Genomic DNA, 21,924 nt, shown 5'->3' with positions numbered 1-21,924 from the left:
GCCAGCGAATTCGCAGGATCTTTCTGAGACATGCGTTTATAAATGATTGTATTTTCTTCTTATTTATAGCAGTTATTCTCCATGTCTCAGCTCCATAGAGTAAAACAGGTTTTACTAGTGTGTTGAAGATCCGGATTTTTATTCTAAGGGTTAAATCTCCCGAACCCCAAACATTTTTTAGTTGGTTGAAGACTGCTCTTGCCTTACCCGTCCTTATTTTTATGTCTGCTTCTGTCCCACCCTGCTTATCAACAATACTTCCAAGGTAGGTGAATCTATCCACTTCTTCTAGGGCTTCTTCTGCCAGTGTTATAGGGTTGTTGTTTGATGCATTGACTTTGAGAACTTTACTTTTCCCTCTGTGGATGTTCAGACCCAGGCTTGTAGAAAAATTTGCAACCCTGTTGGTTTTATCCTGCATTTGCTGTTGTGTGTGAGAAAGGAGGGCCAGGTCGTCAGCAAAGTCCAGGTCATCCAGCTGGCTCCACAATGTCCACTGTATACCGTTTCGCGTTTTCTCTGTTGACATCTTCATAACCCAGTCTATGGCCAGTAGGAACAGGAATGGTGAAAGTAGGCAACCCTGCCTTACTCCGGTCCGTACTGGGAAGGCCTCTGTAGTCTGTTGACCATGCACTACTCTACATTTGAGACCTTCATATGAAGACATAATAATGTTGACTACTCTGTAAATTTAATTTCATAATTATTTTGTGATATATATTATTATATTTTTTTAATACTTCTCTAACGAGCCTACACGCTCTTAGGCAGTATGAAATAATCTGTTTAGATTCGGCTCACACACCAAATTAGTTCGCTTGCACGCGCTCGCCTATATTATCTACTTAAATATCCAGTCCATGCCATGTTACACCCATGTTTAAAAAAAAAAAAACAACACAAATATGACCTAGAAATCTAAAATATATTTAGCCTGAGCGATTTAAAAAAAAAAATGAATTTTTATATTAGATTATTATATTTGTCTTTCATGGCCTGATGTTGAAGATATTTTATCAGGATTATTTAAACACTGCACGATTTTGTTCTTTTCTGAGTCGCCCGTAGCAGACCCCACCCTTTCGTCTAATCTACAGCAGCCGACACGACCTACCATTTTTTTATTAAACAGCCATGCCGCGTTCCCTCGGCTTTACGCTAAACTAAATTCAACTGGTGTGTTAAAAAGTTTAAGATTTTTTAACGAAATAATAAAAACCTTGTTTGATTTCTATTTCAGAAATATTCAAAATAGAAATTTTCAAACACACGTGCTGTGTAGAAGAGAAGAGTGAGTCAAAACCAGTTTTTAAAAAAAGTGAAGTGTTTTTAAGTAGGTCACATTTTTACCGGAATAATTCATCGTGTTTAACTACACAGAAAAAAAAACAACCAGCGAGGATTAAAGAATAAAGAAAGAAAAAAAATGACTGTATGCAATCATAAAGAAAAAGACATGGATTACAAGTGCATGAACGAGAAGAAGAGCAACGTGAAATGTGTGGTGGTGGGGGACGCTATGGTGGGGAAGACCAGCCTCTCCCGGCGGCTGGCCTGTCTAGGATTTGCCCAGGACTATAACCCGACCACGTTCGACAACTATGCAGGTGAGTAGTTCCAGCAGTCAAGGTCGTTTGCCTGAACATCCCCTCCACCCGGGTGTATATTTCCCTGTTGTAACTTTACTAAAAATGAGTTTGCTGCTTTAGAAAAACGGGGAAGAAGTGGGGTGGGGGGGGGGGGGGGTTACAGGTACATTTTAGTACCGGCTACATTATGTCATACAAACTTCAAGGTTCCTTTTTGCAGGGTAGGGTTGAAATGTATTCGCTACTTAAATAGGTTAGTCCTAAAATGGGGTCTATGTCTATAGTCTATATATTTTTTTATGATTCATCCTTTCCTTAACTGCATTTGTTCGAAAAAATGTGAAAAGACTTCTTCGCTAATAAAATTATCAATTACGTATTTAATTTTTTTCCCAATTCATATTCGGCTAACATGCAGCAGTTCAGAGCTAGGCTAAGGACTGGACTTAAAATGTGGGCGCTAAATAGAAAAGACCCAAAGAAAAAAAGAACCATTTTATTTTTCTATTTTATCTTTTTCTTCTTATCACTTCCCCTTTCTGCTCTTGTAGACCAAAAAAAATAAAAATACGTCGCGAGTTTTTGAAAAATGACCCATTCTTCCTTTTCTCGTGATTCTTATGTTTATATTTATATCCTACACTAATAATAGACTACACACTAATCTAGCGGCTGGGGGGCCGTCTCACAACAAAGGGACATCACCGGAGAAAAGGGATGTAACTTATTTCCAAATATAGACTAGATTATGCGGTTCATATTGTTGAGTAAAAATGTAAAGACATTTTTCTTAAGGTTTTTCTTGGCTGTTGTTGTTGACAAAGTTTAGTATTTCATAAACATTGTTCAGCCTGCCAAAAAAATAAAAAAAAATATCGATCTCTCATTTCTTAAAGAAGTGAGGGATTATTTTAAGCTTTATGCTGGGATGTTTTAAGACAGTTATGGGTCGATTTCTGTACTGTTCTACCGTTACAGGTCGGCCTAACCTTTTTGAAATATTTTGTCTGAGATAATATGGTATTGTCTTCGTGGCGCTTCTCGCCCCCCGGGGGGTTAACTGCTCACCTGAACAGTGTACTCAACAATCGGGTATCGCATGGGGGTGGAGTTGGTGGGTGGGGGGGGGGGGGGGCAACAGAAGATAGTAAAGAATAAATAGAATTTGGAAAATCTAGGTTTTGGGTTTTTGTTTTGTTTTTATATGCTCGGAATACATTTTTAGTTTGGGTGTGAAGTGTATATTCAAGGTAAAGATTTTATTGGGCAATAGGTTTAAAGTTTTCGTTTCAAGAATGAAGGTTTAAGGATAGTGTTTTGTTTCAGTAATCGACAGTGCTCGCTTGAAAGGTTAAATTTCCGTTCGCTTCAAGATTAGTGCGACGCGGGGGACCAATACATGGTTCACATTTTAAATTAATTCATCGGCTCTTTGTAGTTTGAGCAAAACCACCAAGCCAATGGTAATTCTAACCGGACGTCTGTCACGTGTTACCTGGACAACAAACCCCCACGGACAAGCTGACTTTACCACTTCAGCCAACTGACCTTACTAATTCGGCCAACTGACCATCTGGTTCTTTAAATTGCTGTCACTACCTCGACAGATGTGCTGTCGTTTTTTTTTTGTTTTTTTTTAAAGAAATATAAACAGCTAATTTAAAATCACCCGTAACCATAACAACCCTGAATATAAAAAAAAAAATCCCCTTCAGACTCAGCGCTATTTTGTGACGAGCAGTAAACATTAAATTCCGGCTTGATAACCGGGTCTTGTGTACAACGTGGGGACATAAATATTCATGACCCGGGGCGGCGCGTAGGTGGACAGCCACTGTGACAATACCCCCCCCCTCCCCACTTTATCCTCTGGCCTTTTTGTCTGTGTTGACGAATCAATTCAAACCATATCGATCCATTCCATTCATGACAGTGCGCACTTAATCTAACCCTCTTCCCCCCCCCCCCTCTCACCCCACGACATACATTGTGTTTCCATCCCTGTTATGGTAATTAAAGTTCGACTACCTCTTGTAGGGGGGGGGGGATACATGTGTAGCATTTATTATAACACCCCCCTCCCCCCGCCTCTACACTTGATGTCCGTATACTGGTATAAATATGATCGGAATAATTTTTTTCCCTTAGCACTGTTAGTGTAAGCTTGTACGTAATTAGAAATTGCGTAATGCAGTCGCATAGGGCTTAGGTTAGGGATAGGCTTTTAAATTAGCTGGGAATGTTAGGTGTATGTTGTTAGGTATTCATATATATAGTTTTAAAAAATAATTCTCTCGGTTACTAAGGATAAGAAAAAAAAAACACTTAAAGGTTGCTACAACTTTTAACATAAGACACATTTTAGTCTAATTCTAACTATGCATCCCCTTCCTACACACACACACTCACACGCACACACACACACACACACTAACTCACACTCAGTCATTTGAATGAAATACTTTAATATATATCCTTGCCCATATGAGATTGAAGGGAGCAAAGTTTGTCTATTTAAACAAATATGTCTCATTATCTAATCACCTTTTACTTGTATGTTCTATTCCTACCTTCAACACTATCAAGGTATCCGTTTCTCTATTAACAGATAATGCAAAACAGTAATTGTCAGTTATTTTTTGCTTTACACCTTTAGTCCTTTAGTTAGTGATCAGTTTATTTTAGTCTCGTTCTGCTTTAAAAAAAACTTAAATACGACATCCTGTAACTTTATCAGATTATACGTTGTCTAGATACGGCCTAGACACCTTAAAAAAAAAGCTTTCGGATTTTAAAATGCCAAGAGCCATTCAAAGGATGAGTGCATCCCCATCAACCCTATCTAACTTTGACCTGAATCTTTTAATAGTTTTTTGCACGGTGTTTTTCTTTTTTTTTTAATGTTTTTTTTTAACTTATGTAAGGTTTATTTAAAGGGAGAAGGTAATCTTGACTGTGAAGTTATGCTATGTTGTATTGTAATACATTATAATTATAAGTGTTACGAAAATCCATTACCAATTTTAGCCGTCACAGCCTGATAATCATGTGACCCTCATTCCGTCCGTGGTAGGCTCTCTTGTCACAGGTGTTAAATATATCCGTGAACACAACTCACCTGTGACACCTGGGCGATCAAGCTATCACTAGTAATTAATCCCGTTATATCATATTTTAAATTGAATAAAAATCATCTTCAAATTAATTCGAATGACTAATTTATTATCTAGTAAGATTTGTAAAAAAAAAAAAAAATAGATCGTCTTGCGTTGTCATCGGATTGTATCTTATCTGGAAATTTTAAAACGAAATAGCTGCGTTAGAAATTGGTGAAAATTAGTTACAATGTTTAAACGTAGACATACAGACGTTGTAATCTAAAGTAAAAACTTGAAATAAAAAATGAGTTTGTTAAGAAACCAAAAAAAAACCTATTCCACCATACCAGAGAAAACCGGGAAAACCCATTAAAATCTAGATCTACTTTATCTCATTATGTCGTACTTTTGGGTGGGTAGCGGGGAGTGCCTGGGGAGGAGGGGGTGGGGGGCATCGCTAACCGACTTCTGCAGCCGGTGAGCCGGAGCAGGTCAGCTAGTAAAAGTCACGTGTGGGTACAGCTGCAGCAGACGTCTGATACTGTACAGTCTGGAAGATAAGGACGGTAGTTAATTTAGTATGTTTCCTGATAAGATTCTGTGTCATTTTCTTCTATCTGTTTACATTCCGAAGTTTTTATATAGAAAGTTAAAATTTGAAGGGGAAAAAATGTAATTTATGTTTTAGATTTTTATATGAACTGTAGGCATTAGCAGGCTACATAAACATATTTGCTTAGTTTTTATTCCTTTATTTTAATAGTAGACCTATATGGTTTATAGTAACATACGATCAATTAAATAGTCGTATCATAGCTTACCTACGAATAACTAATACTCTCTTGCTTTTAAAAAAAAAAATTAGAACGAAGTGCTTGTCTTCCCCACACAAAAAAACAAAACAAAACAACAAAACGAACTTTAAAAAAAAACCATAATATAAAAAAAAACTAGCAGTTTAAAAATAGTTTATTATAAATATTATAAAGTTTAGGACTTAAAATAACTCACTGAAGAATATAAAACAGAGATGTATTTCCACTCTTTATTTACAAATAATGTCACAGTCCTATAAAAAAGTGTGTTTCTCTGCAACCATCCTTATTTACGTTGAAATGCCCAAACAAGATGTTATCAGCTACGCTGTCGTCATTCATAACTACAACACCCCATAGGTAAACAAATAAAAATGTAAATACCTTTGGGTCTGAGATTATTCTCAAGACTGTTTGCTAGTGACTTTCATTTTACCTGAACTTATCCCTATACATTGTTACAGTCGTGGTAACTTTTCTCTAAACGGAACTTACCCCTTTTTTTATGACGTACATAAGATCTAGACTTTAACTGATACAAATAGTGAAGCTATAGATAGATAGACCGATGTTAGGATTTCGACATCTAACGTTATTGTGATACGCATATCATATCCCCCCCACTGTGCGCCACCAATCCTTTGTTGACTGCAACAAAGTCTGCTTCACTCTCGCTAGGGGGTCGGGGGTGTGACCTGGCCACACCCCAGCTGGTGACGCCACTCGTTTATCGCAGACGTAAAATCGGTCATCACGCGTCGTCCAAGTGAGTTGTCATCGGAAAATTTTTGTCACCGGGAATCTATACTTGTGACAGGGAATCTATACTTGTCACCGGGAATCTATATTTGTCACCGGGAATCTATACTTGTGACAATGAAAATACTATTGTCACCGGGAATCTATAATTATCATCGGGAATCTTTATAATACTTTCTTAACCTCGTTGGTCTTGCTTTGGTTTTATTCTTTTCGGAAATTTCTCCTTTAGGGTGTATGTGTTTGTGTATGCGTTCACGCATGTGTGCGTTTGTATATTGCGATTAATATGTATATATGCGAGAATGTATTTTACGAGTCATATTAAAGCATTCTAATAAGCACCACGGGGCTTAAGCATGATTTCGATTAATTTATTACTGAACCCCCCCCCCCCTCACCCCCACTCCTCCTGCCAGCTGTATAGGATGAAACGAATTCAACATCAACACACACAAGTTTTACATTTTTCAAACAATAAGAAGGTTTCACTTGAGAGTCTGTCATCCATTGCTAATGACGAATTTAAAAAGTAACTGTCATAAGTTACAGTAGTGTATGGACCTAAGCTATACTGTACATATAACACTGTAAAGTGAAGGCTGTGTATTGTGTAAAGAGGCGAGGGGAGGGGGGAATTTAGAACTCGCGCATGATACACTTAGTGATTAAATAATTTGACTCTCAAACCAAACGGAGGAGGGAGTGGAGGGGTAGAAGGGGAAGTAAATTGTGCCTGCGTTGATTTTATATATATATATATATATATATATATATATATATATATATATATATATATATATATATATATATGTATGTATATATATAATCCTGTGTTTAATTAACGTGGTTCAACTACACTCGTTTAACCTTTAACCCCGACGTGAGTTAGTATGTATATCCCTTATGTTTCATTAGCGTGGTTCAATTGTAGGCCTACTCGTTCGACCTTTGAACCCGCGAGTCACGCGCATCATAATAGAATCAATACACATATTTTTTTTCTCTCTATAGGATTATATTGGCTTGGGATTAGGAGAGATCCCGATTATTGTATCCGCTGTCAGCGTCCCGATTTTTGGATCTCGTGACATCGAACTGGTCCACAGTTTTATTTTATTTTTAGGTTTTTCTTTGTTTTGTCGTACCATTACCGTATAATATTGCCCAGTATCTTCATGAAAAGGGACGGAGTGGCCTAGAGGTAGAGAGATAGACAGCTAACCCGTTAGTTGAGTTCGAATCCGAGTTCAAGTCAGTAGATCGTTCCTGAGTCCAACCAGCCCTGATAGGTACTTAGCTCACGTTAGGGAAAGTAAATGCGACTGGGTATATGCCGAGGTCACAGAAACAAGTGAACTCTACTTCACATGCCCCGTAGACCGTCAGGTTTGCAAGGGGAACTTTACTTTTTACTTTACTTATCATTATGAAACAACCCAACCTCAAAGTTTAGACTTAATCGTGTCAGTTGTAACGCGAATAAAACAATACCCTTTTCACACCTATAGGGAGGGCATGGTCGGGCAGTAGAGAGCATGTCTGCTAACCCGAAAGTCTCGAGTTTGGATCCCAGACTCGAGTCCATAGTTCGTCCCTGAGTCCAACCATTTCGGATGGTTACTTGATGAATAGTTAGGGAAAATAAAGGCGACTAGGTAGAGTGCTGACCACACTATTCCATCACATGTTGAAACCATGGAAACAGATGCACTCTACGTCACAGACGGCAGGGTTCGAAAGGGAACTGATTGTGTATGGTTGAAGAGTACATCTACATTTCATTTACACAAAGACAAGGAAACCCAGAAACAAAGTCTAGACGAGTAAACAGATTAGTTTTTGGGACATTTTTTTTTAATCATCGTAAAAAGTTCAACCAAAAGAACCGAGGACAAAACAAAACAATCAACCAGCTGTCTACATCCATCCAATCCACCTTATCCCCGGGGGGGGGGGGTGACCGCCACATCCCCGGGGGTGACCGCCACATCCTTTTTTATTTCCTCAAACCCCGGAAGTTGTCTCTCTTCCCCCCCCCCACACCCTCTTCTATTTAGTACTCTATTCGTCTTTCCAATAAATCTTTTTTTTTTCAGTAAAAAATCGACTGCTGTTGGTTTTTCGACTACATTCTAGGGAGGGTGGGTTGACTTTTTCATTTGTACTGTAGTCTAAGTCGACAGTTAATTAATGTGTCGTTGGCATCTTTTTAATTAAAAGTACTATTGTAAGCTATATATATATATATATATATATATATATATATATATATATATATATATATATATATATATATATATATACGTAGCAAAAAAAAACAGGACGTATTTGTTTTCTCTCTTTAACATCACCCCCCCCCCCTCCCCTCCCGGAAATATAAAGCTGGCTAATAATCTCAGTCGAATGTTTTGAATTCCATAAGAATAACTTGCTCGTGTTCGCTCAAGTTAATGATCATCTCAGTCGGTTAAAAAAATCTACACCCCACCCCCCCCCCCCTCTTACCTTTTTGACACCCCTCTCCACATTTTCTGTTGTTTTTTTCCCTCAGCATTTTTTTACCCCCGTGTGTATTCTTTCATGCTATGAGTCATTGTGTATTGCTCACCCAGTTTTCACGCCCGAGTGGTCGGGTAGGGACGGTGGCTGAGTGGAAGGGGGGGGGGGGGTGGCCACGGTTCGATTGGGACTGTTACACGTGTTTCCTTCATCATCCGCGCCAGCCCCCTCATCGACAGGGCGACATCGATTACCGACTTAAAGGTTATTTTTTCCCTCTCTCTGTAATATAGTTTCTCCTTGTACTATTTCTGGGTCAACAAGTTCGGCAACTCTCGTGCTCTTGGTGATTTATCCTATCAGAGTAATAGTACTTTGTTGAACAGTATTGTCAAAAAAAAATATTGATATTTTACTGTGTAACAGTATTTCTTATCAACCGGATATATATATATATATATATATATATATATATATATATATATATATATATATATATATATATATGTATGTATATATATGACCGTATAAACCGGTTTTCCTTGTTTGCTGTCAAGCGTTCGATGAGCTCATAGAAAATGTAACACGATGTTATTTGATCACCCACCCGCAATGTTTCCGATGATTATCTTCCCCTGGTAATAATAAGATGAAAGCCTCGATAAATTGTGAGTCATTTCTTCTATAGTGAACACGAAAATTGTTACATAACTCGCGTTGTGTAGTTACCTCTAAGGTGAGCGTTCAGCTCCCGTTGTTAGGTTACCTGTGATGTGATCATCCAGCTACCATTGTGTAGTTACCTCTAAGGTGAAGCTTTGTTACCCCAAAACGGCACGTGTGATTTTGATTATAGCAGTCCGGGGAGAAAAGGTCCAAGTCAAATTTATTCAAATTCAAATTTATTCAAATTTATTCAAACAACGGTTACAATTGTAGGCACAAAGGCCTTTTTTCACATTGGCCGTTTAAACAAATAAAGCAATTCAATAACACATAGCAGTAACACATAGCACTGAAAATGTGGAATAAAGAAACAATGGTACATAGCTATCATACATAATGAGATAAAAAAGAGAATATAATAGATGAATGAGAAATGTTACAATGAGTCAGTTAGGTCATTAAATAATTTTAGTTTTAATTTAGATTTGAATATATTTTCAGATCTAGATAGCTTTATTTTATTAGGAAGATTGTTCCACAAATTAGAACCAGAGTAGGCGAAGCTATGTTTTTGGAAAAAGGTTGAATAAGGGAATGGTAAATTGAGACGACGATTTAATTTTATGTTAAAAGAAAATAGATCTGATAAGTAAGAGGGGGCTGTTTCGTGGAATATTTTATATAAGAAAATTGATTTAGTATATATTATCTTTTTATTTAATGGAAGTATTTTAGTTGTAAGAAAAGAATCCATACTACTAGACAAGCCAGTAACCAGTTTTATAGCCCTTTTTTGTAAAGAAAGAAGAGGACGCTGCTTAGATATAAAGCTGCCGCTCCACACTACAGAAGCATAATCCAACCTGGATTGAATAAAAGCCTCATAAAAAACCAGCCTGCTCCTATAGTTGAGAAAGTTCTTTATCCTTGCTAACTGAAAGGTTGTCTTTAATAAGGACATTCTTAGAAAATGAATATGGTCAGACCAAGTGAGGTTGTGATCTATAAACAATCCTAGGCATTTGTAACTGTCTACCTGTTCAATGTTTGAATTGTCTATAGTAATGTTTAATGCGGTGGATGGAAGACGAAGGCGTTTCTGATGAGTTGTAATAAACATTGACTTGGTTTTATCGGGGTGAAGTTTCATTTTGTTAAATTTTGTCCAAGTTGCAAGCTGATTGGCACATGTTTGAAGTTTGTAACTGAGTGACTCAGCACTGTCTGCAAAGACATGCAAAGAAGTATCATCAGCGAACATCTCGCACTGACCAGCGTCAATATGTAATGGAAGATCATTAATGTATAAAGAAAAAAGTAAAGGACCTAAGATTGAGCCCTGTGGAACCCCTATATTAACATATTTCTGTGAAGAGATGGTATTAAGGTGAAACACGCGTTGAGATCGGTTAGATAAAAAGGAGTGAAGTAACCTAACTGTAAAGTCGTGGAATTTGTATGGAATTAGTTTTTTAAGAAGTATGGTGTGATCAATAGAATCAAAGGCTTTTCTGAAATCGACAAACAGCGAGCCACAGAGTAGGTTTTTGTTAATATTTATAAGCCAGTTTTCATTCATCTTAATCAGAGCAGTGTGACAAGAATGAAACTTTCTAAACCCAGACTGATTACTATGGAAAAGCTTGAACTTTTCTAGGTAATATGAAATGCATTTGTTTATATGTATTTCTAGTGGCTTGGAGAGGGAAGAAAGTATAGAAATTGGCCTGTAGTTATTAGCATCTTGGATGTTACCTTTTTTGTGTAGTGGTATAACCTTAGCATGCTTAAAATGTGTCGGGTAATAATGCTTGGCAATACAGAGGTTATAGACATAGGTTAAAACTTCGGAAATTATTGGAGCTGAAATCTTCAATACATTATTAGAAATATCATCAAACGAAGTTGTTGAAGACGGTTTAAGAGATCTTAGGCTAACATAAACTTCATGAACAGTGAGAAGCGGAATGATCAGCTCTGTCCTACCACGGTGAGCAGAATTACAAAAATTTTTAAGCTCCTCACTGATTGTGTAATCAGCATCTGTGTTGAGCGCTACAGATGATATAAAATGATTGTTAAAGTCATCAGCAGATATCTGGCAATGTCCAGCTGTATTACATGTGCGTTTTTTTCTAATTATTTGATTTATAGCAGTCCAGATAGATTTGGAATTAGGTTTGCCTGACAGCAGCTTATTAAAATACTCTTTCTTCGACCTACGCACAAGCAGTTTGACATAATTTCGCTGCCTACAAAAGTCCTCAGAAGTTCCATGACGTTTAAGCCAGTCTCTTTTATTAATTGCAGATTCGATATTGTTGTTAAACCAAGAAGGTTTGTATGTAGTCTTAACTCTTTTAGAGATTTTAGGAATATGTTTATCATATATAGTATAGAAAATACGCAGCCATTCAGAAATGGCAAGATCGGGACAATTATAATTGTATACATTGCAGAAGGGGGCAGCCAATAAATCCGAAAGAAAAAGATTTTCATTAAATTTTCTAAAAGAGCGATAACTTATAGTTATGTGTTGCCGCGAAGGTACACATAATCTTTTTGTCGAAAAAGTACAGCAAACAGGGAAGTGATCACTAACACCACAAGAGGGAACACAGACCTCTATTAGGTTGCAGTCAGGTGATGCGTATATGTGGTCAATTATTGTACTAGATTTATCATTTACCCTGGTAGCCGTGTGCACAAATTGTTTAAGATTCAAAGAATCAATAATATCTTGCCAATATCCTTGAGGTTTTAATAAATTTATATTAAAATCTCCCAATATGATATATTCATTGTTAGTAGATAAAACGGTATCCATCATGGAGCAAAAACGATCATACCAATCCATGTTTTCACAGGGATTTCTATAAAGGAAGCAAATTAAAATTGCCGGATGGTGTTTGCTTTTTTCGAGTTCAATCCAAATACATTCTATATTGTCCGTTGACAGATCCATCCTGTACTTGAAACGAATTGAGGAGTGGACATAGACACAAAGGCCAGTTTCTTTGTGTAAGGATGGGTCTCGGCGTATTAGGTTATAATCAGAGACGGATATCTCAACATCATTTATAAAAGATTGTAATCGAGTTTCAGAGAAACCAAAGATATGGAAAGGATTGTTGGAATTGTTTAAAATTTTTAGAACTTCATGGTGTTTATTAAATATGTGGAAAATATTTAAATGACCCAATTTTAGCCCACATTGTGAGGGCCAGGATGATGAAAATAGACAATGCATAAAGATAATAAAATATCAATGAATAAGAGATGTTATAAACAAAAATCAATATAATGAACTAATTAAACAGAATCAATATAATTGTCTTACAATTACACGCTTTGTCATCCAATAAACAAACACTCGCTGCTCTTCACACTGCCTACACTATAATTAAAATAGTACAGTGAGCTAAACTAGTAAATAGTAAGTGAAAAAAGTTAGGTTCCGGGAAGGCGCTTAAGCGACAACATTAGAGCTTGATGAAGCAACAAAGGGCTAAAGCCCATTAAGTGATGTAAGCCTGGGCTAGAGTTCAATTGATCTGAAGATATTGTTGGAAGCAAATCAACAGTCGAAACCAAATCAGACGTTGTACCTTTTACGTTTGAAAGTTGCACATGGTCTTTATCTGTTAAGCTGACGGCTCTTTGGGGATGCTTTATATTTTTAGCAAGAATGCTGCTTCCAATTTTAGTCAAATGAATACTGTCACTGTACAAGCGTTGTCTCGGGGCTCCTGACTTCGCAGTGAAAAAAGGTGTATTGTTTATAAAACAGTATTTATAACTAATGCAGAAAGATTGTAAAAATCTATTATTTATATCTATCAACTGCCTACCCTTGCCCCGACATGGGGGTACGATGGATGAAAATCGGATTGTTGCGTTGGGAAATTTGTGAGTGATACTTCTCACAATGTCTAGCATATTAGCTTGTGACAGCCTGACGTTTGATAGACTGTCGTTGACACCACAATGTAAGGTTACAGTTGTGGTATTAGAGTCACGTGATCGGCTACTAATAATGTCCCTAATTTTTTCAAAATTTGCCCCAGGCAGCGCTATTACCGATACACGCTCGTAATGATCCGTGGCCATTATATCAGGATGGAGACCTTTAAGTGTAGAGTCACCAAGGATCAGATGGTGTTTCGTTGTTTGGTTGGTGTAGGGGGCGGCGACATGTTGTGTGCTATCTCTATTAGTGGCATAGTGAGTAGAGCGTTGGACAACAGGGACATGAACAGCCTTGACCGTTGGGACGCTGTATTGTGTAGAATTGCTTTTAGTTCGTGGTCGTTGCAGGGTGCTGGGACTCGAATGTTCCGATGGTTTGATTCGCGCTCTGTCATCACGTTGCGTAATTTTAACAGGGATTGGGAACGGAGCTTCTTGCATGATGCCTGCCGATGTGATTTTTGTATCATTTATTAGTTGTTGTTGATTATCCTCACATGTTGAGGTGGATATTGTGCTGCAAGAGGGATTCTTGGTTGTGAGGAGTTTCTTTAGTGACGCAGAAATATTTTCTTGATCAATCAAACGTTTCTTAAGGTTAACGTGTATATCTTTGCAGCTATGCACTTCATTAGATAGTCTCTTGACTTCATCCCTTAAGACAGCGTTTTCGACTCGGAGTTGTTCTAGTTGGCTGTTAAACAGCAATTTCTCCGCTTTAAAAGCTTTTTTAACACAGGTGATCTCGTTAAGAATAAACGATCTTAAGTTATTATCCAGTTGTGTGGTTTGAAGAAATGATATTTTTGGACTAAGCAAATCAGTTGGTTGAGATAGGTTTGATGAAAATGTATAGTTATTTATAGGTGTTACACAATCTAACGGATTGGTATTGATCGTACCCTCAGCACATTGATTGTCACTGTTGGAAGCAGACATAATCATGGGCGGTGAAATGGGTAGCTCCAATACTCTGGGTGGGGACAGTGAAGGTGGTGGTGACAGTGATAGTGGCGGCGACATGGGTAGAGGCATGTCGACAGCTTTGTCTGTTGTAATTAGGTTATTTAGAATACAGCAAAATTCCGAATCCACCCAAACAGACACAACGTTAGATTTTCCCTGTACCATAATTTTGTTATTCGTGTGGTACAGATGGACAGATAGCCCTGGTAATTTATAAATATCTTCAACATTGGCGCCATCATCATCCCTTCTTTCCTCAACAACACCAGCATATTTAGTTTTGAAGATTCTTTTTACTTTTTCATAGCTAATTGAGTTTCTAAAGGCAACGATAACGCATTGTCCTCCATCTTTCTTTTGAAAATGAATATCATCCGCTGCACAAATGTTAGCAATCTTTTTTGATATCGCTTTTTCTTTATTTAAACGATACTTCTTAGCTCTGCTGCTTCTGGTGACAACACCAGTCCCTAACATTTTCACTCACCAGTAAAATTAAAATATCATGCTGACATCAGTAGAAATAGATGAAAAAGAAAACGAATCATCAGTAGATCTACAACAACTAAGAATATAGATATCCGGTTACATTTTAACAATGGATGAGACAATAATATAAAAACTTAAAATATCACAATAAGAACCGGCTAGTAAATTAGTATTAAACCAGCCCCTTTCACACGACAGGAATGGAACAGATGGGGAAATCTGGACACAGGAGGGGGGGGGGTAGAATAACTTGGCTCTATTCCCTTCTTCCATATGAAATTACCAAGGTACCTAACAGGAACACACACAAAAAGTGTTTTTTATTCTTTACTCAATTAGCGAAGTACAAGTCATTACTTCAACAATTATACTGTTACCTGTCGATTAGCTATAGGTAGAAAGCGTAGTTTATAACAATAATTTAAGCATTATCCTAACCTCAAAGTCTAGCCTCACCCCTGAAGGCTAACTTAACACTGTATTGAGATTACGTCAACCTATAAAATACTGTAACCTAAGGTACAAGAAAATTTGAATCGATGACAACGCAATAATGTTTTATTTTAAATTTTAAGGCGTACTCTCTCAAAACGATAGAAAGCACATGGTATACAGATCTTAATTATTATAAGTTCACAACAATACAGTTTAATTAACTAATTAAAACTATGTTTAGCTAAAGATAGGTTTAATGAATTCATTTTTTTTTGTTTTGCGTAAAAGCTATTTTCAGCGAAACAACACACCCAATTTGACTTGCCGCCCACCTCCCCTCTACGTTTCAACATCTCATATTTTCGTTTCAGTTTTTTTAAAAAGTTAATTAATTCTCATTTTCTCGAAAACTCCGTTCTCAAATTTAAAACCAGCGTTTTTATACTGCTGGCCATTTTTTTTTTCGCACGAATTCCCATTGAAAAACTAACTAGCCCTTAGATTACTTGGACCTCTCTATTCTGATTGGAAAACAATAGCCGCTTAATTTAAAGCTTCATCTGTTTATTCGTTTGACAAGGGATCATTCCAACGTTAATTTGAGGCTTTGTTTGGCCGCGGTAAAAAAAAAAGTTTACTAAAATAGCTTCGAGTTGCCCGTTAGCGAATATTGAGTTAAGACAAGAATGGAGAAATATTTCAAGCTCGGATTGTTTGTTTCGGAAGATTGATTAGGGAGAGATTTTTGTGTTTCTGGATGTGTATTTTCTAACACTTCCCGGTGAATAGTTTGCACGAACGTGAATTCCTTCAAATAAAGGGCTTTATTAGGAAACTGGCTCATTTTTACCTGGACCATCGGTTCTATTCTATTCCCTGCTTTTTTTTTCCAATTTTAAATTTGAGTTCATTGACCAGCTTGGTATTCATTTTTTATAGAGTTTAATTGGATATTGGAAAAAGCTAAGATCCGTTAACATTATCACCACCTTGGAAATACTTAGAATTTTTTTTTTATATTGTGCTCCTGAGGTGTATTCTGCAAACTGTAAATTGATGCTGTACACAGTTCCTAGGCATACGCAGATCTTTGGTTTGGCCCAGAGTTGTACACATATAATATAGGAAACTTGAAGAACAGAACATTGTACACACAAAATCATACTAGAAACATGCCGAAGGTTTGGATATCATTTGATAGGCGTACAATATTCCAAAATTTCACCCCACATTTTTGAGGGGGTGGGGACTGAGTGGGGAGTGGGGTGCCAAGCCCCAACCTGATTAAAAACTTGCTTCATCCACAGATTTCCGATCGCTGTGCATAGTTGTATAGATAAACATCATTGGCAATTTAGCATAAACAAGTTATCAAGTATCAAATCTTCTAAACGTGGTCACCAAAGTTATTTATCAAGACTTTGGTTTGGATTAGCTGAAGGGTTAGGTTTTAATTTAAAAAGAACTAACACTCTTAATGAGTAGTGTTCGACGTACCATGTAACGGATAAGTTCATTTCACCTTCGTATATCCCTATAATCAGGTACATGACACACTGCAACATTCTCACTCAAGTAAACACCCCCCTCCTCTTCCCACGGCTGTTACTCATACACCTTGCACCCCCCCTCAAGTCTCGACCCCCCCAGTCTCGACCCCCCCCCCCAACAGTTAAAAAATCACACGTTTTTCTAATCCGTATTTACCAAGCAGTGACCAAACGTTTGCTGTCTAGTCTCGTGCAGTCTCGCGTTGTTTGACGCTAAACATTCCTTTCATTCCCCTCTCCTCCCTCTATCCCCTTACTCCCCTTCCCTCTATCTTCTAATTTCCCCTCCTCTTTCTATCCCCTCTTCCCCCCCTCTTCCCTTAACCCTTCCATTCCCACCTCCTCCCTCTAGTCCTGTTCGAGCTTAGGAGACTCGTCAATGTCCAGTTCACTCCCGGGAATTCGTTTATTGACTCACCTAGACACTATTGAGCAATATCGGCGTCTATCACCCCCCCCCACCCCTGTCCCCCCCCCCTGGCTCAACCCTACCCCACCTCCCACCCCATTCTAACCACTAATTTACCCTCCGGCTGGCCAAAGACGGGTCAGACCAATCCAAACGTCAGTGAAAATAAATCTACTTTTTTTTGTTGTACTGTTGGCTTAGACGTACCGAGAGGTTAAGATTTGGTTTGACTGTCAGATTGCAGTTGCAGTGTATGACGACTTTGTAATACTGTTGTCTTAAGCGTGTTGAGGGGTTAAGGTTTGGTTTAATGTTTGGATAGCATCCATAGCAGTTGTACAATCACTTTGAAATGACACTGATATTTGAGATGGAATTATGTAAAATTTCATTCTGTATTTGTTGGGTTGTAATAACCAATTAACTAAATAAAAAATAAATAAATTAAAAAAACCCATCATCGTTTCGACACATAGTCTTCATCAGTATCGCACACATTTTTCATTGAACTGAACCTCATTATGAATTGTTTGATGATCGATTTAGCATGAAAAAAAACTTTTATCCTAATTATGTCATAACTCAAGATAAAGCGCTCATTTCCAAGTATAAGAAACACCCCCGTCACCCCCTCCCCAGGCTTCCTCTCCCCCAGGTCTCCACTGTCACTCCCTCCCCAGCTCTTCACAGGTCTCTCCCGTCAACATCCCCCCCCCGGTCTCCCTGTCCAGTTTCTAGTCCACTCGCCACATTGTCCACAATCTCTTTTGACATTTGAAATAATGCACGTCCAAGGCCGATTGACGTAAAGGCCCGATGCACTCTTGCTATCAACAGGTCCTTTCTTTCGTCCACATGGGTTTCTTTTTAAAACATTCCCCATCTTTTTTTTTAGTCTTTTGAATTTTTTTCTCTTTTTGTATACACATAGATGGGCTGTGGGGGGGAGTAAACTACGTTTTGTGCCATCATAATTGCATACACATGTATCCTTATACATAAGGATACATGTATAACTCGAACTTTATCTTATTCTCACTTAGCCTAACTGAAAACAGTGTTTCTTCCACACTTCTTTCTCCGTGGGGTGGGGGGTAGGTGCAAATATATTTTCTATATAAATTCCATTTCTTTCCGGGGGGTGGGGGGAGGGGAGCGCGAAGAGCTTCCTGGAAGAAACTCTGACTAAAAACCCTAGACCATACTGGTAACAATCACATAAACCCTGTTAACTGAATATTGCATCCAAAGGTTTGCTAAAGTATTTCTATCTCCCGTTCATCCCCAATGCTTTAAGCGGCTTCCGTACATACCTTAAGATTAGGAGTGGAGAAAGGGGGGGGGGGGGGGGGGGAAGGGATTCTGCGGGCGTGGTTGTGTCAGTGTGTCACGTCAGGGGTCGCCTGACAACGTGACATCACGCATTCTTGTTGACTCGCCGGCTAGCCGTACCCAGTGTGTATTGATTTTATTTTTTACCTCATCCCACAAAAACTGGTACTCACCCTAAGGATTATTGTATGTCGACGATTATGTGGGTATGGCTAATCATACAGAGCCCACTCGTAAAATACAACGACAATAAAACGAGATGGATTAGCACAGAAATCTCAGGAATGTTATTGTTTTATTTTACAAGTAAAAACAAATGTTAAATTATTTTGTTATAATTAATTTTTTTGTTCTTTTGTCATTTCTGTGGAGACAATGACGGATAACCAAGATGCTCTGACCGAATTTTCTGTCCTCACCCGGATCTCGTCTTGTCTACGTCATCTAGCGCGAAATTCGCCGGATGTGACGTGCGTTATGTCGTCCGTCACGTCACCGATTATCATGGCCATCAAAAAAAAAAAAAGATAATTGTTTTTGACGAGCTTTGTTGAGGCGCGGGTCTTGCGTTTCAAGTGGCGAGTTGGTCTGTTGTGTTTGTTTTCATTTCTCCTTCCTTGCTGCCTTACCTTCCTCATTCCCCCCTCCCCTCCTATTCCCTATTTACCCCACACACAGATGTGTCATTCCACTTAAAGCTGTCGGCATAAATACACATTTGCGTTAAAAATTTTCGTTGTTTAGAGAGAAAAAAAATACCGTTATTTCCAATAGTCGCATACCCAGTCTGAATAATTAAATTAACCCCTAAACCCAACCTTCTCGTTAATATCAAGTATGCTGGTACGGCTAACCGAATAGTGTCAAACGGTGTTAACCTGTATGGCTGCATACAATCTCCACCATTTTGTTCTTCTTATATTTATGGTAGGCCTCTGCCGGTTCAACGAGAGGTCGATCAAATAGTTACTTCAGGCGTATAGGATTTGGCTAGGGGTCAAATCAATATTATTAATCCTTTGATGTTGATAATGCATCAAAGTTGTATATACATACATATGTAGGCTAATATATATATATATATATATATATATATATATATATATATATATATATATATATATATATATATATACTTATGTATGTATGTTTGCAAACAGATTTCAGAGTAGGCCTACACGACAGCATGGTGATTTGTGTGGAGGGCTGGGTATTACTTACGTAACGGAAGACCAAAGCTAGTTATACGTAACCCAATTAGTGACAGACTGGACGGCTAATCAATTTCAAATTCCAGATGTCTGTCTCGGTCGACATAACCTGAGGGTCCAGATTTTTTTTTAATAAAAAGTCTGACGAGTTTAAAAGAGGGAAAATCAATCAATTAGGCATGGTTGAAGAGCGGGTGTTGTCTTCGGTGAGTGGGGTCTGAAGGGGCGATAAATCTTGTAATTGAATTGTCGGAAAGTGGGATATCGTTTTATGGTGCGCCCGAAGCGATGTCTGATATGTAGAGTTATCGTTCATGTCCCGGTGAGGTATGGTTGTATATTTATGTCGGGTGCTTGGTAGTGTAGGATGCAGTGTAGGATTTACTGTATGGTGCGGTGAATTGTGAAGTGTCGGGTACAGTGTATGGCATGGTGATTCGGTACAACGGATGTATGACATAGTGTCGTGGTACAGCCGGGTGTATGGCGTAGTGTCTTGTTATTGGATTATGATGGAGTGTCTTTGTACAACTGATGTATGACGTAGTACAACAACTTTTATTTACCCTATGATTCTTAGTGAGAGGCATCAAAGTCTTTTTCTTTAAAAGCAACTTTGATTCATACAATAACTTCGTAAATGAGTAAAAGTCTTCTTTTTTTTTTAATCTACCGAACGACAAACCTCACTCTCCCCCCCCCTCCTCCTTTTCACACCCCCTCCCTCACTGCTTGACCACTCCCGACAAACCAATTACCGTAATAACATCGTGACCTTGAAAATGACCAGAACAAACTGGCGGCCCTGTACGTGTGTATGCTGAGGGTTGGGGTGGTTATGTGGGTGGGGGGAGGGTAAGGGGGAGGGGGGGTTGAATAGCTGAAATCAGCGAATTACAGAAAGGGGAGCAAATAATGCAACGGTTGATAAAAATCTTTGTCGTCCCCTCTCGGACGCGTGTGTCAAAGAATTTTTGCTGACCGGCGAGTTCTGTTAAGTGGATGGTTGGGGGTGGTGGTGGTGGGGGGGGGGGGGTGACTCTACAAGGTCGATGGTACAGTTGACACGATTGTAACCAGCCAGACCGAAGAATTAGCTGAGGCTACTTTCGTTTTAGAAACAAAATCTTGACCAGCCTGTTAGAGGGTATAAGGAGCGGGGTAGGGGAGGGGAGGGATGTGGTATGTGTAGTTGTAGGGGAGGGTTTGGTGTATTGGCCGAGTATGTTAGCCTCTCGTGTTTAGTTGTTAATGGAATGTCGGTGAAAGAGATAATCCCATTTTCAATTTCGTTAGCATTATGGTTTGGTCTAAGTAAAGTGAAGTGAAGTTCACTTTCGAACCTTATGGAACATGGGAGAAGTGAAGTATAGTTCACCTGTTTCTATGACCTCGGCATGTGAAGGGATTGTGTAGGTCAGCACTATGCCCAGCCACCTTTACTTTCCCTAACGTAAGTTAGGTACTCCTCAGAGCTGGGTGGGCTCAGGGGTGTTATACGGACTTTGAACCCGGATTTAAACTCTATACCTTCGAGTTACCAGTCGTATATGGTTGGGCTTAGAGGTTAGCTTCAACTAGCGATAACCTTCTTTTATGTGTGTGTGGTGGGGAGGGGGGGGGAAATAACACCATACCATTTATTTAACTTCAGTTATTATTAGGAAGAGGTTCGTCATTAAGCATTTCTAGCTTCAATTAGCTTTATTATGCTTCCTTTGTGAATCCTTCATAATCCTAACCTCAATTTGAACTTAATTCAACCCTAACCTTAAAATCAACAATGTGATTCAGTTTGCTGATCCACAAAATAAAAAAATCGTTCGTAGTCTGTTTCAAGTAACGTTAAATCTCGCAAACCGCTTTTTATCTCGGTATAATAGTGCGCAAGGAGATGCGCAGAGAATGTGGCGGAAATAGCGACTTCCCCTTACAGCAGGAAGTTTCCCCCAAACACAACAAACGGGAAATCTATTTCAAACATTCCGGTCAAAAACCGCTTCGTTGTTCCCTTATAAAAAAAATGGCCCGTGCAAAATCCTCTTTTTATCCTTTATCAGAGAGTAGGATAATGAAACGGGGTTTTTATGTTGTAGTGATAAATCTAGGATAAACATTATTATAGAGTTAA

General features: G+C 38.4%; 1 protein-coding gene across 3 annotated transcripts in view; it reads left to right on the top strand.

Moving 5' to 3' along the window:
- The window catches only part of LOC131957759 (cell division control protein 42 homolog), a 53,334-nt gene that overhangs the window by 1,806 nt on the left and 29,604 nt on the right, over positions 1-21,924 (top strand). For all 3 annotated transcript variants that reach the window (XM_059322523.1, XM_059322524.1, XM_059322525.1), the window contains exon 2: positions 1,244-1,610. In XM_059322523.1, coding sequence (XP_059178506.1) covers positions 1,430-1,610 — 181 coding nt within the window. In that variant the 5' untranslated portion in view covers positions 1,244-1,429. The remainder of the gene's footprint in view (positions 1-1,243; positions 1,611-21,924) is intronic.

The sequence above is a fragment of the Physella acuta genome, unplaced genomic scaffold (genome assembly GCF_028476545.2).
Source record: "Physella acuta isolate Inbredline_101_S28 unplaced genomic scaffold, ASM2847654v3 ptg001263l, whole genome shotgun sequence".
Lineage (NCBI taxonomy): Eukaryota > Metazoa > Mollusca > Gastropoda > Physidae > Physella > Physella acuta.
The sequence above is the reverse complement of the archived record's forward strand: the minus strand, read 5'-3'. Positions and strand labels throughout refer to the sequence as shown.